The following is a 15,150-nucleotide window of genomic DNA, read 5'->3' on the forward strand; positions in this document are numbered from 1 at the left end:
TCCTTGCGAAATAATAATAACTCCTTGAGATGGCTGCTTTTGTTTTATCTTCCTTTGTGATATCGGGTGTTTTCCAAGCAGATGTTCATTATTTGCGTGCTCAGAAAATCCCTAACTCTCCTTATGGTTTTCAGAGATTTTCTTTTCGTTCCACAAAGTCTGTTCTTGGTTCTGCTGGAAACCTAAAACATATGCACTTTCAAAGATTTAGGAATCATAAGTAAAAAAGAATTTTATATAACAGCAACAGTAACCTTGGTTTTCCTTTCTAAACAAGTCAAATAAGATGTTATCTGCTTAAAAAAGAAAGGAAAAAAACTGATGGTGATTGGTTTGGATGCCCTTTGACAGCGTTAATCACGAGTAAGAAGATTATTAAAGACGTTGTGACGTTGCATTAATAACATACATGCTTTTGATGTCATAACAGGTAGTCGTTATTTGACCCTGGCATTGAACCCTGGCGGGAAATTAAGATTCAAGGCTGTGGCGTGCGTCATTTGCCTGTCCAGCAGGAAGCGCAATTACCCATCAATGAGCGCGCTGTTTATCATTTCTATTCCAGTCACGGACAGAGTGGATATCCTGCCTTCAGATGACAGAGATGGCGGAGCAACATTAAAAACAAAAAGTGCTTTTCCATGTTGTTTATGTGTTTTTGTTCTATTAACTGAGGCCGGAGGCAGTTAATGAAATTGTTTACGGTTCCTGTTGCTCTCGGAGTCGTCTTAACCGAGCCCTGCTGCTGCTGCTGCTGAGTCAGATCAGCTGACAAGTTTTTAAACGAGACAAATAAACCTGGCTCGTTAACCGTTGCTCTTTGAAAAGTCCCAATGACACAACAGCTCTTTTTTTTTTCTCTCCTGTGGCATAAGTGGCTTTAGTTTGAATAAGATTGGATGCAGGTAGTTTTAATAAATTCAAGACACATTATTGACTACTTTGAGTTCTTTCTGTTCGGCAAGACTAAATCATTGAAATAAATTCAAGCTCAGAAGAAGACTCAAGTTCAGAATAGCTGACACTCAGATTCTGCTGTCTTTTTGTTTGAGGATTTTTTTAATTATTAATAGTGTTTTTTTGTTTTTGTTTTTTTTTGTTTACATTTTTTGGCGAAAAAAAAACAACACCCGACGGTTATGTTGGAGTGTAAAATATCCAGATCCTAACTTAAATGACATCCTCAAATTAAAGCTGGAGATCATGACATTTGTAGGAGGAACATGAATATGAAAATGGAAAAAATTGGGATTTGTAATAAATGTTTAAAAAAAAAAAAAAAAAAAAAAATCGCCGTATGTTTGTGTAAAGTTTTGATTAGATCGGCCCAGATACGATACATGCATACATATGCTTTGATCGTTATAGCAACACATTATGTCAAACCCATCAGAGTTTTGGTTTTGTCTAATCTATAGCTTTCACAATATCAGATTCTTTCTAGATGATTACAGTGGCCACAGTAATTTGAAATAAGTTTATTAGAACAATGTTTATTGATCAGAGCTACCACTCATCTAATTACTTTACTGTGTTTTGTCTTTTATTTGGAAATTGAAAAAGTGAATTAAACTCTGTGTTTGGAGGTGGTGAGAGAGTTTGGAACCATATGTGCACAAAAGCATAAAATAAAAAATGAATACAAATGATAAATAACATATCAGCATTCTTAATGATCGTGGTTATTCTTAATACTAGCATTTCACAGTACCATTACTCTGTCTGACGGTTATAGAAAAGCAGCAAATATGGCCACCTAACAATAAAATGAATGTTGACAAAAAAACTATTGAATTAAATGGGGAAAAACACAAACGAGTTCACCTTATTGCACCTACCCTTTTTATTCAAAATGTCGACATTTTTATAACCAGATTTCACCAAAACAAAGACCAGAGAAAATAACACAAACTGATGCCTCATTCATGACACTTGTACTTTGAGTTTATATTTGTTCACTGTCTGACTATATCACACTTGTTTCAGAAGTTTTCCCCTCTGACAGATACAGATTTTATTTTAAATATTTTTAAATGTATGTACCCCTCAACTTTTCAGTTAACTAGTCCAGACAAAATAATTTTTAAGCAAAATTTCAACGTTTCAAATAAATAAATACACATAAAAGAAGAAATGTGAGATGTTATTAGCAGTGGTGTCGCTGGTCATCACCAGTGGATTGTTTTTTTTGTTTGTTTTTTTAATTTTCCTTTCTCTGTAAGACAAATCAGCATCAGGTCTTAAATGTCACCCACTTGATTAATTGCCACCTTTGCACTTTCATTTGTCATGTATAGAGGGGAGGAGTAGGGACTAATATCACATCTGTTCCCGACAGGCAGTGCTATGGTAGTAAAATGAGTTTGTGTCAGGTAGTGCAATGTGTCTTTACTGCTTTAGATGAGCTGAAATCATGAATTCAGTGATGGAAAGGATAAAATCCTGGATAACTCTGTAAATATTATGTCTTGCAAAAATGTCTTTTATAGAAAATGACTCAGCCACTCTGTCTTCTAAAATTACTCTTTCAGCATATTGGCAGAAAAAAACAGACCAGTGTATATCAACTCCAAGTCTTCATCAGAGTGTGTCACCAACACACAATCAGTCAGAATGAAACACCAGCCCTGGGTGGCAAACAGCTAACGCCTGTGTCAGACACAGGCATAAGTCTTGAGTCACCCCTTATTTCTTTTATATGCTGCTGATATAGGTGTAGTGATTTATTGATGCATTTCAAGCATGCATAGAAACAGAAGTTTATAAGGCAAATGCAGGTTTGTACAGAAAGAAATTTGCAGATTGTTCTTTGGACTTTTACCTGTCTCACTGAAGAACACCTGTCAGATCAGTCATCAGAGCCATATATCAGGCAGCTCACATGTGATTCTCTGTCAACACAGCTGATGTTATTAACAGCGGTGTCCAGAGTAACATCAGATCAGCCAGTAACAAGCTGGAGTTTAGAAGAAGCTGGAGTCAGAGACGGGATATACTGCTGTGAAAGAGTAACGGAAAATAAACTGTTAGCAAAAATATCCCAACCTTTCGTACACGATGCTGCACTTTCTCTGAGTCCACCTTCCCACGGTTGTTGTGCAAAGCAAACGCACCCAAACTCGTACTCCCACATTAAAGTTCAATCTGTCTTTAATCTGTTACATTAGGGCAGATTATTCTTTACTCTAGGTCTTTCTCTGCTAGCCTTTTTTTCAGCACGATCCTTGAGTTTAGCATCTACAAACAGAAATGTATTTTTTCTTCATTTTTTTCTTCTTCTGGGCCTTCAGCAAAAACCTTCTTTCATAGAAACTAAATACTACCCTTGTCATAGCTGTGGAATTTTAATTGCCAGCCACTGCACCACCACGTTCCTGTTTGGCATTTTCTCAACTCTCATGTGATCTCAATGCAAAAAAGGTTTGAATAGGTTGTTGTTTCATCACCGCCAAAAGAGGAAAAAAGCTAAAAAAAATAAAAATAAATCACTAAATTATTTCAGGGAGGATTGTGGTTAATGAAACCATGTAGAAACTCTTTACAGTTTATAGTGCTTTAACTGCTTGAAACAACACAATAAGAACCTCTTTATGCAGTTTGTGTTTTAATTGCTCAGCGGTCCAGAACAGTGGACCTGTTGAAAACGTGAGTGCGTCACTTTTTCTGTCTTTCTGACACCCCACATTGCTGCAGCTGGGCAATGCAAATCTTTTTTTCTTCACCCCCTTTTTCCAAGTTGGCACTGACTTGATAGGCTGACGGAGACCTGATGCGGTGTTGGTTGTTGCTGTCCCTTTTGGGCCGCGGGAGATTGAGCGCCTTATTGTGCAGCGCTGCCGCCTCATCCAAATGAAACCTCAGCTTATGAGATAATGTGCCAGACATTTCTGCAGGCTTATTCCCCAGCCTTCATGCAATCCTGCTGTACTTTGCACGGAAAAGACAGAAATTGACCAACGTGCCAGTGGAATAAAGCAATAAGAACCAGGAGACTTTTTTTTTTAATTTTTGCATGCATCTGTAAAGAGAAAAGACAGAGAGGGAAAGTGAAGTGTTGATATATCGATATAATGTGACCAGGTGATTGTACAAACAGAAGATTAGAGATGGAGAACTCAAGCTCAGTGTGTCTAATTGGTACAGATCAAACTGAGAAAGAACCTCTGCTCGTCAAAAACTGCCAGCGTCGGTGTTGACGACAAAAAGAAGAAGAAAGAAAGCAGCCATGTATTTAGGGATTTGCATGTTTTAAGGAAAGAATAGCAAACCCCTCCAAACAGCCTCCTCGGGATCCTTCCCCGCTCTGGAAGATCAAAGGTAGCTTGGTGTGGCCTCGCTCTCACAGGTCATCACGGTCTCGACCTTGAAACATTTCTGACAACCGCACAAGAAATGAGTATTTCCTTCAGTGTGGTCGCTCGTTATTATTATTTAAGCCTGCATGGATTGTGATAGGGGATACTTGTGATAATGATCATTTAGGATCATTGAGCAGCTTCGCAGATATGGCAGAGTGCAGAGTAAGTCATTTGGACAGTGAACAAGTGACTTTCGATTTGTAAGTTTGCTCACTTGCAAAGAAATGGACCGTCTCACTTTTATGGTAGTTTCATGTTAATGGGGAGAGACAGAATATCAAAAAACAAAAGTTATAAATTGATTTGCACATCGTTGAGTGATACAAGTGTTCATTCCACAAGCATTGAATTGTTACTTGGTGGAGGAACTCAAACCTTCAGCTCACTCCACAGGTTAAGGTCTGGAGGCTGGCTAGACCACTCCATGACCTTAATGTGCTTCTTCTTTAGCCACTCCTTTGTTGCCTTGGCAATATATTTTAGGTCATTGTCATGCTGGAAGACCCATCCATGACCCAATAATCACACCAACAGTGTCATCTTCTTCTTTGTCAGCTTCTTGCTCATGTTTCTTGATGTCCTGTCCTTTGACAGCTCTTTGGTAGAGGTTGAAATGGAAGAAATTGAATCTTTGGACAGCTGTGCTTTAAACATATAAAGAGTTGAGATAAGGAGTATCTGTAATTGATTGTGGCTCCCATGTGGCACAGATTACAATCAATCTGGATGGTTAACGGGATAAAATAGTTATTTCACTCAGTGCAAATCAATTTAGAACTTTCATGTAAAGTTTTTGGTTTCTGGATTTTTGGTTAATATTCTGTCTCCATTAAAATGAAACTACCATAAAAATGAGAAAATGTTCATTACTTTGTGAGTAAACTTACAAATTCAACGGGGATCCAATACTTCCCTCATTGTATCAGTGCAGTACTCATCGATCGTTTTGTTTCGTCTTTGGACTTTTACTTCTGTACCAACGGTGATACGACGGATTTGTCTGAGACTGTCATTCAGGAAAATACTTTATTGCTGGTGACATTTATGTGTCATGTATACTGGGCCCTTTGATTACAGTAGGTATTTGCCTCAGGATCGTTTCACCAAGCTTATGTGTCACAGAATAAAAAATAAATATATAAAAATATAAATAAATAACACTTCTACTTCTTCTTTTTCTTCTTTATCACCGTAAAATCTAGACATCCAGCACAATTTAAAGTCCCATCTTTTTGCTTGATTGTCTGGACAGTGTAATTTATTTCCTTTCTGATAACTTTCAAACTGTAATTATATGAGGCTATCCTGCAAAAAGTGGCAGTTTTTCGCATTTTCAAAATCTCTCATTTATATTGAGATAGTAGCTTTATATTGTAGTGGTTTACACCTTCATCAAACAAATTAGAGAGCTGCGGTTTAATCCTGAGAGAGGCGAGAAATCCCTTTGGGATAGTGTCAGGAAGTGTATCCGTTTCCACAGTAGTGACCGCTTGTAAAAAAGGGAGCAGCTAAACGTAACTTTTAATTTGTATTGCAATAAGTAGCAGTGTATGGCATCAACTAAAATTTAATTTGTGTTATTTATTATTGTATGTGGAAAAAGGCCTACATGATGTTCTGAGTGGACAAAATGAATCTTTTAACAAAGTATTTCTTAGACCAGCAGTCCAAAACCTGAAATGAAAAGACTTTATTGGGAGTTAATGGCAAAACTGACTAAATATTATTATTTTTTTTAACTTTCTGTAAAGTGTTACTTCAGCTTTGTTTGTTGCTCAGTTTAAAATCTTAGCACATCCGTGTGGTTTTGCTGCATAGGAGGTTGTAATCGGTTCTTTAATTATAATGGTTCAGCATTTAAAAATTCTCACTGAAAGCATAACGATGGAAAAACGTCATCGCCATCTTTCACCACATTTATGGATTTCCTTGGACTTTAACATTTAACTAACTGCAGTTGCAGCTGACGGAGGAGCTGTCAGTTGCTGAAAGCGATATTTCAGTCTGGGTGGAAAAGTTTCCAAAGCTGTTGAAATCTGTAAGAACTCGTAACAGGTTGTAGACATGATGAGGCACGATCATCGTCCTGAGGCGCCGAGCTGTTCAGTGCACAATCAAGATTGTCTTAGCATGAGTTTGTTGCAGAAGGAAACCATGTTTTTCTCAACTGGCACTTTTCTTTTGAATGTCAGAGATGCATATGCATGCTAAAATATACTCCAGGCGCTCTTAATGGGAGCAGCTTGTGGTTTATATCAGCGTAAAGGCAGCTGATTCATAGCAGTGAGGAGATGGAAAGAGTGGAGCCACGCTCCTTGCTTTCCCTCAGCTTGAGCCTGTTTCTGTGTGGCTCTCGTGTTGGTTCGCGTATGACTGTTTGAGTAGGACACAAAGGGTTAAACCGTCTGCTTGTCTTCCTTGGAAAGGGGAGAGGCTACTTGAATGGCTAGCTTCTACAGCCAGCCAACACATTGGCTAAGGCTGAGGGTGGATCTGTTGGGTCTGTGCTGCGACATGGAGCACACTGGAGGATCAGGAATCAGTCAGTACACACAGTAAAGCTTTTGTGTATGTGTGTCTCTTTGTGTTTGTATGTGAGTGGGGAGAAAAAGCAGAAATTCAGCTTTTAAATGAACTTTGGCGATGGAGGCAAAAGGTCAAAGCAAGAAGCAGTTTATTTTATTTTTCTACTGTCTGTAAATCCTGACTGACTGACGTTGATAAGGGGCGATTATATCATTTGTTTTTCTAGCTCGGTGCCCCCCTTTAGCTTCCCTCTCACATTCTCATATTGCTGCTGCCCTCGCCAAGCACACTCCTCGTGCGCCCCAGCAGCTTACCTCTGTTAATAAAAGAGGACAGGGGGGTACATGTTGTTTTGTTCATTTAATGGCAGACCTCGTGACACTAATGAAGACAAGCCGTTTCAACACATGCACACTGAATCCAAATGGTGCTCAGCGATCGCTGCCCAGCAGAGGAAACTGCTACAACAACTGCTGCACGTTACTCGGATTCATTATTTCCTTTCGCACACATTCCCCTTGCATTTAATGTCAGTTCAGCCTCATAAAGACGCACATGCTCACATCTATACGGCCTCACCTGTAACGTACCCTCATTATCAGCCCTGCTGCTGAGCGGTTTTAATCTGACTATCGTGGATGAGGAGCTAATCTCAGCGGGCAGGTCAGTCTGCTGTATTTACCTCTGAGAGTCCTACATCTCCCCTTGGACTCATCAACAACACAGTGTGGCACATTCACACACCTGCCAATCCACACAGCCTCCTGTTACATAATGACTGATTTACACGCATGCACACAAGCAAACATATGTGTAAACAGCTGATCTGCAGACTTGAGTCTTTAGTTGAGCTTGTTTACACCCAGGAGACATTTAGTCGCATATTTTTTTGTAACCGTCAGGACGCTGCGATCTTTCAGTGTTTTCATTTCTCTTGCAGAGCTCTCTATTCTCCCAAAGAGAGGCCCGTGGATACATTTTCTGCAGCCACTTGAGATCATTTGTTTATTCCGTGGCTGTTTCGGCCAAGAGCTTAGAAATACATGGATATTAAACACAGGCCATAATTAATAATATGTTTTTAGGTTATATCATATCATACATTCCAACACTTTGTGGCGTGTGGCAGTTTTATCAACATTAAGGCTTCAGCTAAATATTGTTTTCATTGAAACAGGACAAGGTTTCTCACAGCCTGAGGAGGATAAAGCTGCAGCAACACAAGCATAAAAATGCCTTTACAAAACATCCCAGACCCGAATGACGAGCTAAACTAGTAACTGACATTTAGATTAAAACATAAATTACTTATTGACCTTCATAAATAAACTCTGAAATAATTCTCCCAGCATTAATTAAAAAGACACGTTGGTATGTTCTAATGAGCCAGACAGTTTGATTTATTATTTGCCACATCTTAAAGATGGATTGTTTGCATTTTATATTATTTTCTTTTAAAACCGTTTTGCAGGTGCACAAAATTATGACACACACTGGTCTGTAACACTGAGATCAGAGATGTGGGAGAAGAAATCTTCATAAAGGGCTGCTGAGATTTTAAAACATTTGGACAGAAGTTTGGAGCTCTATCACTGATTTCCAGTCTTTGTCAGACGAGCTCCAGTACTTCTTAATCAACAGCAGGTTTCATTTGATTTTACTGCCTTGCAAGCCGTTCAGATAAATTTTAAACATGTGAGGTCAGCATTTAGGTCTGTTTGGTAAATCCTAAATTCATACTAACTATATGAGGTGGACATTTAAGTATTTTTATGCATAATTGTATTGCAAATAAATAGCAGATATTGCTATTAAAATGTATTAATTAGTAAAAAAACAAAACAAATCTTTTTAACCCTTTAATCCATCATTTTCAGCTTCTTTGTTATTTTTCCAATAACTTACAGACTATTTAATCTTCTCAGCTGTTTGCTAATTAGTTGCCCGCTGCCCTTTTCATTATAACAACTATTACAGTTACATATTAAACGTTTTTTTTATATAGCACCTTTAAAAAACAGTCCTTTTAACGTACAGGCATGAGCACAACCGTAAAAGATTAGATTTAATCAGGGAGCAAACATAGAAGTTCACAAAAAACATGAAAATTTTCCTTGACTGATTAACTTAATCTTTCCATGTACTGCTTGGAAAACAGATAAATACCACCCAGGGTACAAGTATCCCTGGTTACTTGTGGTCTTGTGGAGATTATCATATAATGTCTCCCAAGCACTTCAGTTGCTTAGTCATTGTTTTCTTACTTAACTTCATGAGCTTGGATAGTGCAAAGCTTAAATGACAATAAAAGGGATTGCAAATAAACTCATTTTAACCAGCCCTCACGTGCAAAATACTTGCATACTTTAAATGCCAGTTTCTCCCCTTTGTCTCACTTTCACCAAGCCTTCTGGAGAAGTATTTTTCTTTGGTCGACTTGGTATTGGATCACTGCTATTTGTATTTAGTATGCTCCTTGGCCAATGGCAGATGGTCCTCGGGGCTGCTGGCTTGTAGAATAGGGAGGGATTTCACTCCTTCTGACAGAGATCTGATCACATGAGGTTTCTCCAAGAGGTAAAAGTTCAGTGTCAGTGGGGACTAATCAAAACATGTAGGTGTTTGATTTTTGATAAGCTCCTTTTCCTGTCCTTTCTTTAACTCGTGTCATCTTCGTTTCACCTGCAGCACACTCTTTCTAACCTCCTCCTCCTCCAATCCTCAGTGTGTCCTGTTCAGTGCAAACATCGGGCCTGCACCAAAGATGACCAGTGCTGCCACAGCCAGTGCCTGGGCGGCTGCCTGGAGCCCAACTCAGCCAGTCACTGTGTGGCCTGCCGCGGCCTCCAGCACGAAGGTACCTGCGTGCAGCGCTGCCCAGAAAACCACTTCACCTACAAGGGCTGGCGCTGTGTCTCATTCGAATTCTGTCAGAATCTGCACAACGCATGCAAGCGGGAGAAGGAGCGCAGCAAGAGCACGGACTGCCGCGAATACGTCATCCACAACGGCGCCTGCATTCCCGAGTGTCCCTCTGGCTACACGACCGTCAACTCCTCCTCGTAAGTGCACACGCCGTCAGGCTGAGAGGCTCTTAATGGCCCATAGAAGAGCCACTGGATCAATGAGGCTGCAAACATAAACACACAGACCCCAACGATATACATTTACCTACTCAATGGTTTTGTTACACGATGCATAATTTTCCCTACAAACAGGTCTAAATTTGTCTAAATTGGGTTGCATGTTGCTAAAAATGCTGCGATACTTTCATTTACCAGTGCATTTATAATAACTGCAGGCTGACTATTGTTAGTGAGCAGACATCGCAGGAATTTTGTTATGATGGTTTTTTTTGGCACAAAATGCGAGATTGCTTCAGGGAGCTTTTTTTTTTTCTTTTTAGTTAGAGGCAATCAATCGGAAAGATCCTTCATCCTGCAGTAACATGAAAAAACAAAAACAGAAAATATTCAACAAATTCAATGTGGAATTAAAACTAGTCGGTGGTGTTGCTGCCACTGTGTGTGTTTGTAGCACACCATGACGGTGCAGGAATTGGTCTTCTTGCTGAGCTCAGACGTTGCTCTGTGTCTGTGTGCGCACACAGACACAGAGCAACGTGCACACACAGACACAGAGACCTCTTTTTCTTTCTGTGTGTGTATTTGTGTGTTTGTCAGACACCGCAGACAGCTAGGTCAAAGTGGTACGGCACAGCAGGGAGCCGGGCACGTCTGCATTTCTGAATTTGACTCAGTATCCTACATTTCTGTGTTGCTCACTCGCTCGCTGTGTACCAGCCAGACGCTTGTGTCTGCACTGCAGCGTGCGATCTTTATGTAAATGCAGACACTTGTGAGTGAGCTGTGTTTTCCCTTTTCTCTAGCTCTGCAGTTACCTCAAATAGGTGTTGTGCTTGTGCTGACCTGCCAATGACCTTCGCTGTGTGCCTCTGACACCTCCGCTTACTGTGACTGGGCTGTCCACAAGGGTGGGTGTGCCTGTAAGCACAAACACTCCAGACAGCCGAAGTCTTTCTGCTTGGGCAAAGGCTGAAAATGCAGCTCGGTCTTTCAGGACACGTAGTCGTCTGTTACAGAACCACTGGCCAGTGGTGAAACATCAGGGGACAGGCTGTCAGCACCCCGTGGTGCTTGGCCTTGACTCCCCTGGCTGGCTGCGGAGAGATAGAGGGCGTGTCTGGCAAGCAACACGCAGCAGCAAAGTCCATGCAGTCTGTCAGTGATGACAGGAAAGGTGGCAGTGCCACTGCTGCCAGGTGTACGGCGTTACGTGTATTTCACCTTTATTAATCCACAGAGGATTTGCCAAGCACATAATCTCTGTTTGAACCACATGCAGCTTCACATTCATGGAGTTGCATGCGGTACATTCACACCTGACAGGTCATCTGAAAGCAGATCCATCTCCAGTGGAGCAGATGAGGTGCTTTGTTTGAAAACACCAGTGTTACAGCCTCGGGCTTCAGACAGCTTTAAGCTTTCATTTTCAGGCAATTTTCTATTCTTTGCTTTATATTATGTGAGTTAGTGTCATCTCGCACACACATCATCCCATCTCTGGCTCTAAGCACAGAAGCCCTACCTACATGCTGTTCAAAGGTCATGCCAATCAAATGAAAGTGGGCTTAATTGGTGGTCTGCCTTAAATGCAGAGGAGCTAAGCAGCTTCTTCCAGACGAAAAAGGAACCGAGGCACTGCACTTTTGCTCATCACAAGATAAGCAGAGATTATTTTGATATGCAAATCATACAAAGACACCCTAAAATCTAGGGATTAAAAACTTGGAGCTGGAAATACGAATAATAGGTCCCCTTGAAGTCAGAAAAAGGGTGAGTGTGTAAGTATATGGATGATAATTTATATTATTATCACCAAAAACCTTTAGCAAAAATACTGAATATAATATTTAATATACCTTTAGTTTTGTGTATAAAGGTTTTAAAGAGATGGCGCATTTTCCAGCTGCAGCTGATTTGTGGCGATTCAGCTGTACTCCCATTTCATCCTTTTCACTTTGACTTCCTTTCTGTTCCCTTTTTTGGTTCCTCCTTCTCAATGGCGTCCTCCTGCTGTTGTTGGCTTTAAACTAAGCTGTGGAAATGAAAGTGCTTTGAAGGATAAGCAGTGTACTCAAAGGTGTGATGAGTGTCTGGGCTGAAAGTTCAGATGTGGCACTCGGGAGGGAAAAGGGTCAAGGGTAGTTCAAGGTGGGTTTTGAGCCAGATTAGATAATAAAAGAGAACAAACCTTCCTTTACTCACCGCATGAGTAAACTTCTATTTTATTTATTTTTTTAGTCATTCTGGCTTTTAAACTGTTGTCATGTGGCTGGTTTGTTTTGTTGAAAGCTGTTGTTAATTTCATATACAACTATATCAGTGCCAAAGCTCACAGTGCGTACTTCATTTTTGAAATATTAAGTATTTATAGTCTGTAAATGAGTGATTACCATTAAAAGCGTACCAGAAGAATCCATTATTTGCCATTTTTCTCTAATTGTCCTGCCTGCTTAATCAGCTGATACTAAACAAAGGCCATTCTCACCTCATAAACCAGGACAATGACCTGGAGCAAACAGACCGCCATCTTCTAATCCTCCACTTTAATCCCTTCAATTTGAAACATTTTCCACAGCAAATGTGTGTCGGCTGTGGGATGTCTGTTCAGTAAGCTGAGAGGGAGAGAAAAACGTGCACAGATGTACTCTGTTTGTGTTTACCTATCAAATATGTTTTGGCCTTTTTCCACTGAAGAAAGAAAGAGGGACAGAAAAACGGTAAAGTAACAGATTCTGTGCCTTGACTGTATTTGGATCAGTCATGCTTACGTGCATAACCTCACAACAAAAGGCTGATTTTGAGCCAGGAGAAACCTTTGCCAATGCCACTCCTCCTCTACTGGATGTGTAAATAGACATGTTTACTAGCAGGGTTGTCATATCACCTTGAAATATGACGTCAGAGTTGATTTTGAGACGTTTGTCTGCTGTCCAAAAATCACTCATCGCAGGTTTAAGGTTTTAGTATTTCCGTGTGTGTGTGTGTGTGTGTGTGTGTGTGTGTGTGTGTGTGTGTGAGTGAGAGAGAGAGAGAGAGAGCAGAATATAATTCAAAACTCATCTTGTTCCTTCCTGTTCTTTAGGCTCAACTGCACTCCCTGCGCAGGGCTGTGCCCCAAGGTGTGTCTGGGTCTGAAAGTCGTGGACTCGGTCACTGCTGCCCAGGAGTTAAGAGGCTGCACCATCCTCAACGGGAGCCTGGTCATCAACCTGCGTGGAGGAAGTGAGTGTGTGCGGTTTGTTTGGCTGAATCAGATTACATCGTGCAGCAGATCAGCACAGCAGAACAACAAACACAGAGATGTTGACATTGCAGGAAACCAGGAAGATACTCCAGAATGTACAATCAAACAACCAGCAACGTTAATTAAAGAGAAAATAAAAGCTATGGGAACTCTGGAAAACATAGATGTGTGATGATTTTTGAACATTTTAAAAGCTAAAATAAATTTTAATAGGAACAAACAGCAAGCTCATAGTTTCATTTAGATTTGATGTACAGTGGTGCAGAAGTTCCTCTTCATTTGAAAGTTAATGGATGTGAATATTTAATGTAGTCATTAAAATATAAAAGCTGTGCTGAAATCAATCCAGTTATATTATTTACAAAGTAAGCCTGCGATTTAATGGGAAAAAGATGAAAAGAAAATGGGAATCACAAATGAATGAGAACAGTTTGTTGTGTGTCTTTTATGAGTCATGCTGCAGAATCGGTAGTCAGTTTTTAAAGCTCATGGTTTTTTTTGTTTTTTGGGGGATTTCTGTAGACAACATAGCTGCTGAACTGGAGGCCAGTCTGGGCCAGCTGGAGGAGATCACTGGCTACCTGACAGTGCGACGTTCCTACGCCCTCGTGTCCCTTTCGTTTTTCCGTAAACTCCGTGTTATTCGTGGAGAGGAGCAGGAAATCGGGTGAGACTCTTTCTTCTTAGCTGTTCTCATCCTTGCCATGTCCTGTAATTATGAGTTAAAAGCGGAAGGACTGACCTTTTCAAAATGTCTTTTTGTGGTAGCCGTTTCTGGTTAGACTTTCCCAAATCATACACGAGGCTTCGTTGAGACGAAGTGGAAGACGCCTGCAGCACAATGAGCTGCACTTACAGAAGAAATAGCAAAGGACAGACATGATATAAATTGAAGACTAGCCATGCTCAGATAACCTCCTGCTCATGTTACTCAAAGGAGCTTTTTGTACCCTCAGCCAAATGTCATGTATCATTAGTATGTTCATGCTGTCTTCACTCTTCTTTTCCAGGAATTATTCCTTCTATGCACTGGACAACCAGAACCTGCGGCAGCTCTGGGACTGGTCCAAACACAAGCTGACCATCCAGCAGGGGCGCATGTTTTTCCACTACAACTCCAAACTCTGCATGTCTGAGATCCGCAAGATGGAGGAGGTGACGGGAACCAAAGATCGTCAGGTCAAGAACGACATCGCCTCCAAGACCAACGGAGACCAGGCTTCATGTAAGACCCTCGGCCCTCGAGTCGGCTTTTGCAGGATGTTATTATAGCAACGAAAAACACCGAGTCGGGCTTGGTACATGCAAACATAGTTATTGTTATGATGGTTATTGTTATGATGGTCATTTCCTGTCCTGTGTTTGCAGAAGTCTTCCTGCAGACCTTTTACCGACATTGTGTAACTTGTGTAGGAACAACCAACAAAGCAAAGCACTCATAACCGCTATGCATGGTAACCTGGTGATCTAGGCGTTGCTCTGATTGTGTCCTTTCCATCCTAATTCATATGTGTACGAGCTGGTTAACAGGATGTTATGAAACCTGGCACCAGCATGGTACCTCGACATTGCTGGACCAAAGGTTTGACTGAAGAAATTCATGATTTCTCATCAACCTGGGAATTTTATCTCAGTTTCGTCAAAAAAATAAATAAAAATCTCCATAGTCAGTTTTCAAGTTTTTACATTTCCCAAGTGGGGTCCATTCTGTACCCACAGATCTTCAGTCTGTGTAACTTGGACTTGTGTTTATATAGTTGGGATCTTGATGATCAGCTTCTGATTGGCCCTGAGTCTCTTTTTTTACCCCTCAGCTGTAAAAGGCTGATGGAGTGTTGTGTCACCCTCACTTTGTGAATACAATATCTCTACAAATAGACAATGTGAGACTTTCAAATTGATGTCATAGGTGGATCTAATAGGAGGGTGATGGGGG

The 15,150-nt window shown here is 40.5% G+C and overlaps 1 protein-coding gene across 1 annotated transcript in view; it reads left to right on the forward strand.

Annotated features, from left to right (window-relative positions):
• insra (insulin receptor a) overlaps nucleotides 1-15,150 on the forward strand; it is a 54,208-nt gene that overhangs the window by 23,567 nt on the left and 15,491 nt on the right. The window contains exons 3-6 of the mRNA XM_040017170.1: nucleotides 9,610-9,946; nucleotides 13,053-13,192; nucleotides 13,737-13,881; nucleotides 14,225-14,439. Coding sequence (XP_039873104.1) covers nucleotides 9,610-9,946; nucleotides 13,053-13,192; nucleotides 13,737-13,881; nucleotides 14,225-14,439 — 837 coding nt within the window. The remainder of the gene's footprint in view (nucleotides 1-9,609; nucleotides 9,947-13,052; nucleotides 13,193-13,736; nucleotides 13,882-14,224; nucleotides 14,440-15,150) is intronic.

Source organism: Simochromis diagramma, unplaced genomic scaffold (assembly GCF_900408965.1).
Source record: "Simochromis diagramma unplaced genomic scaffold, fSimDia1.1 OVJJ01000205.1, whole genome shotgun sequence".
In the NCBI taxonomy this organism is placed as follows: Eukaryota; Metazoa; Chordata; class Actinopteri; order Cichliformes; family Cichlidae; genus Simochromis; species Simochromis diagramma.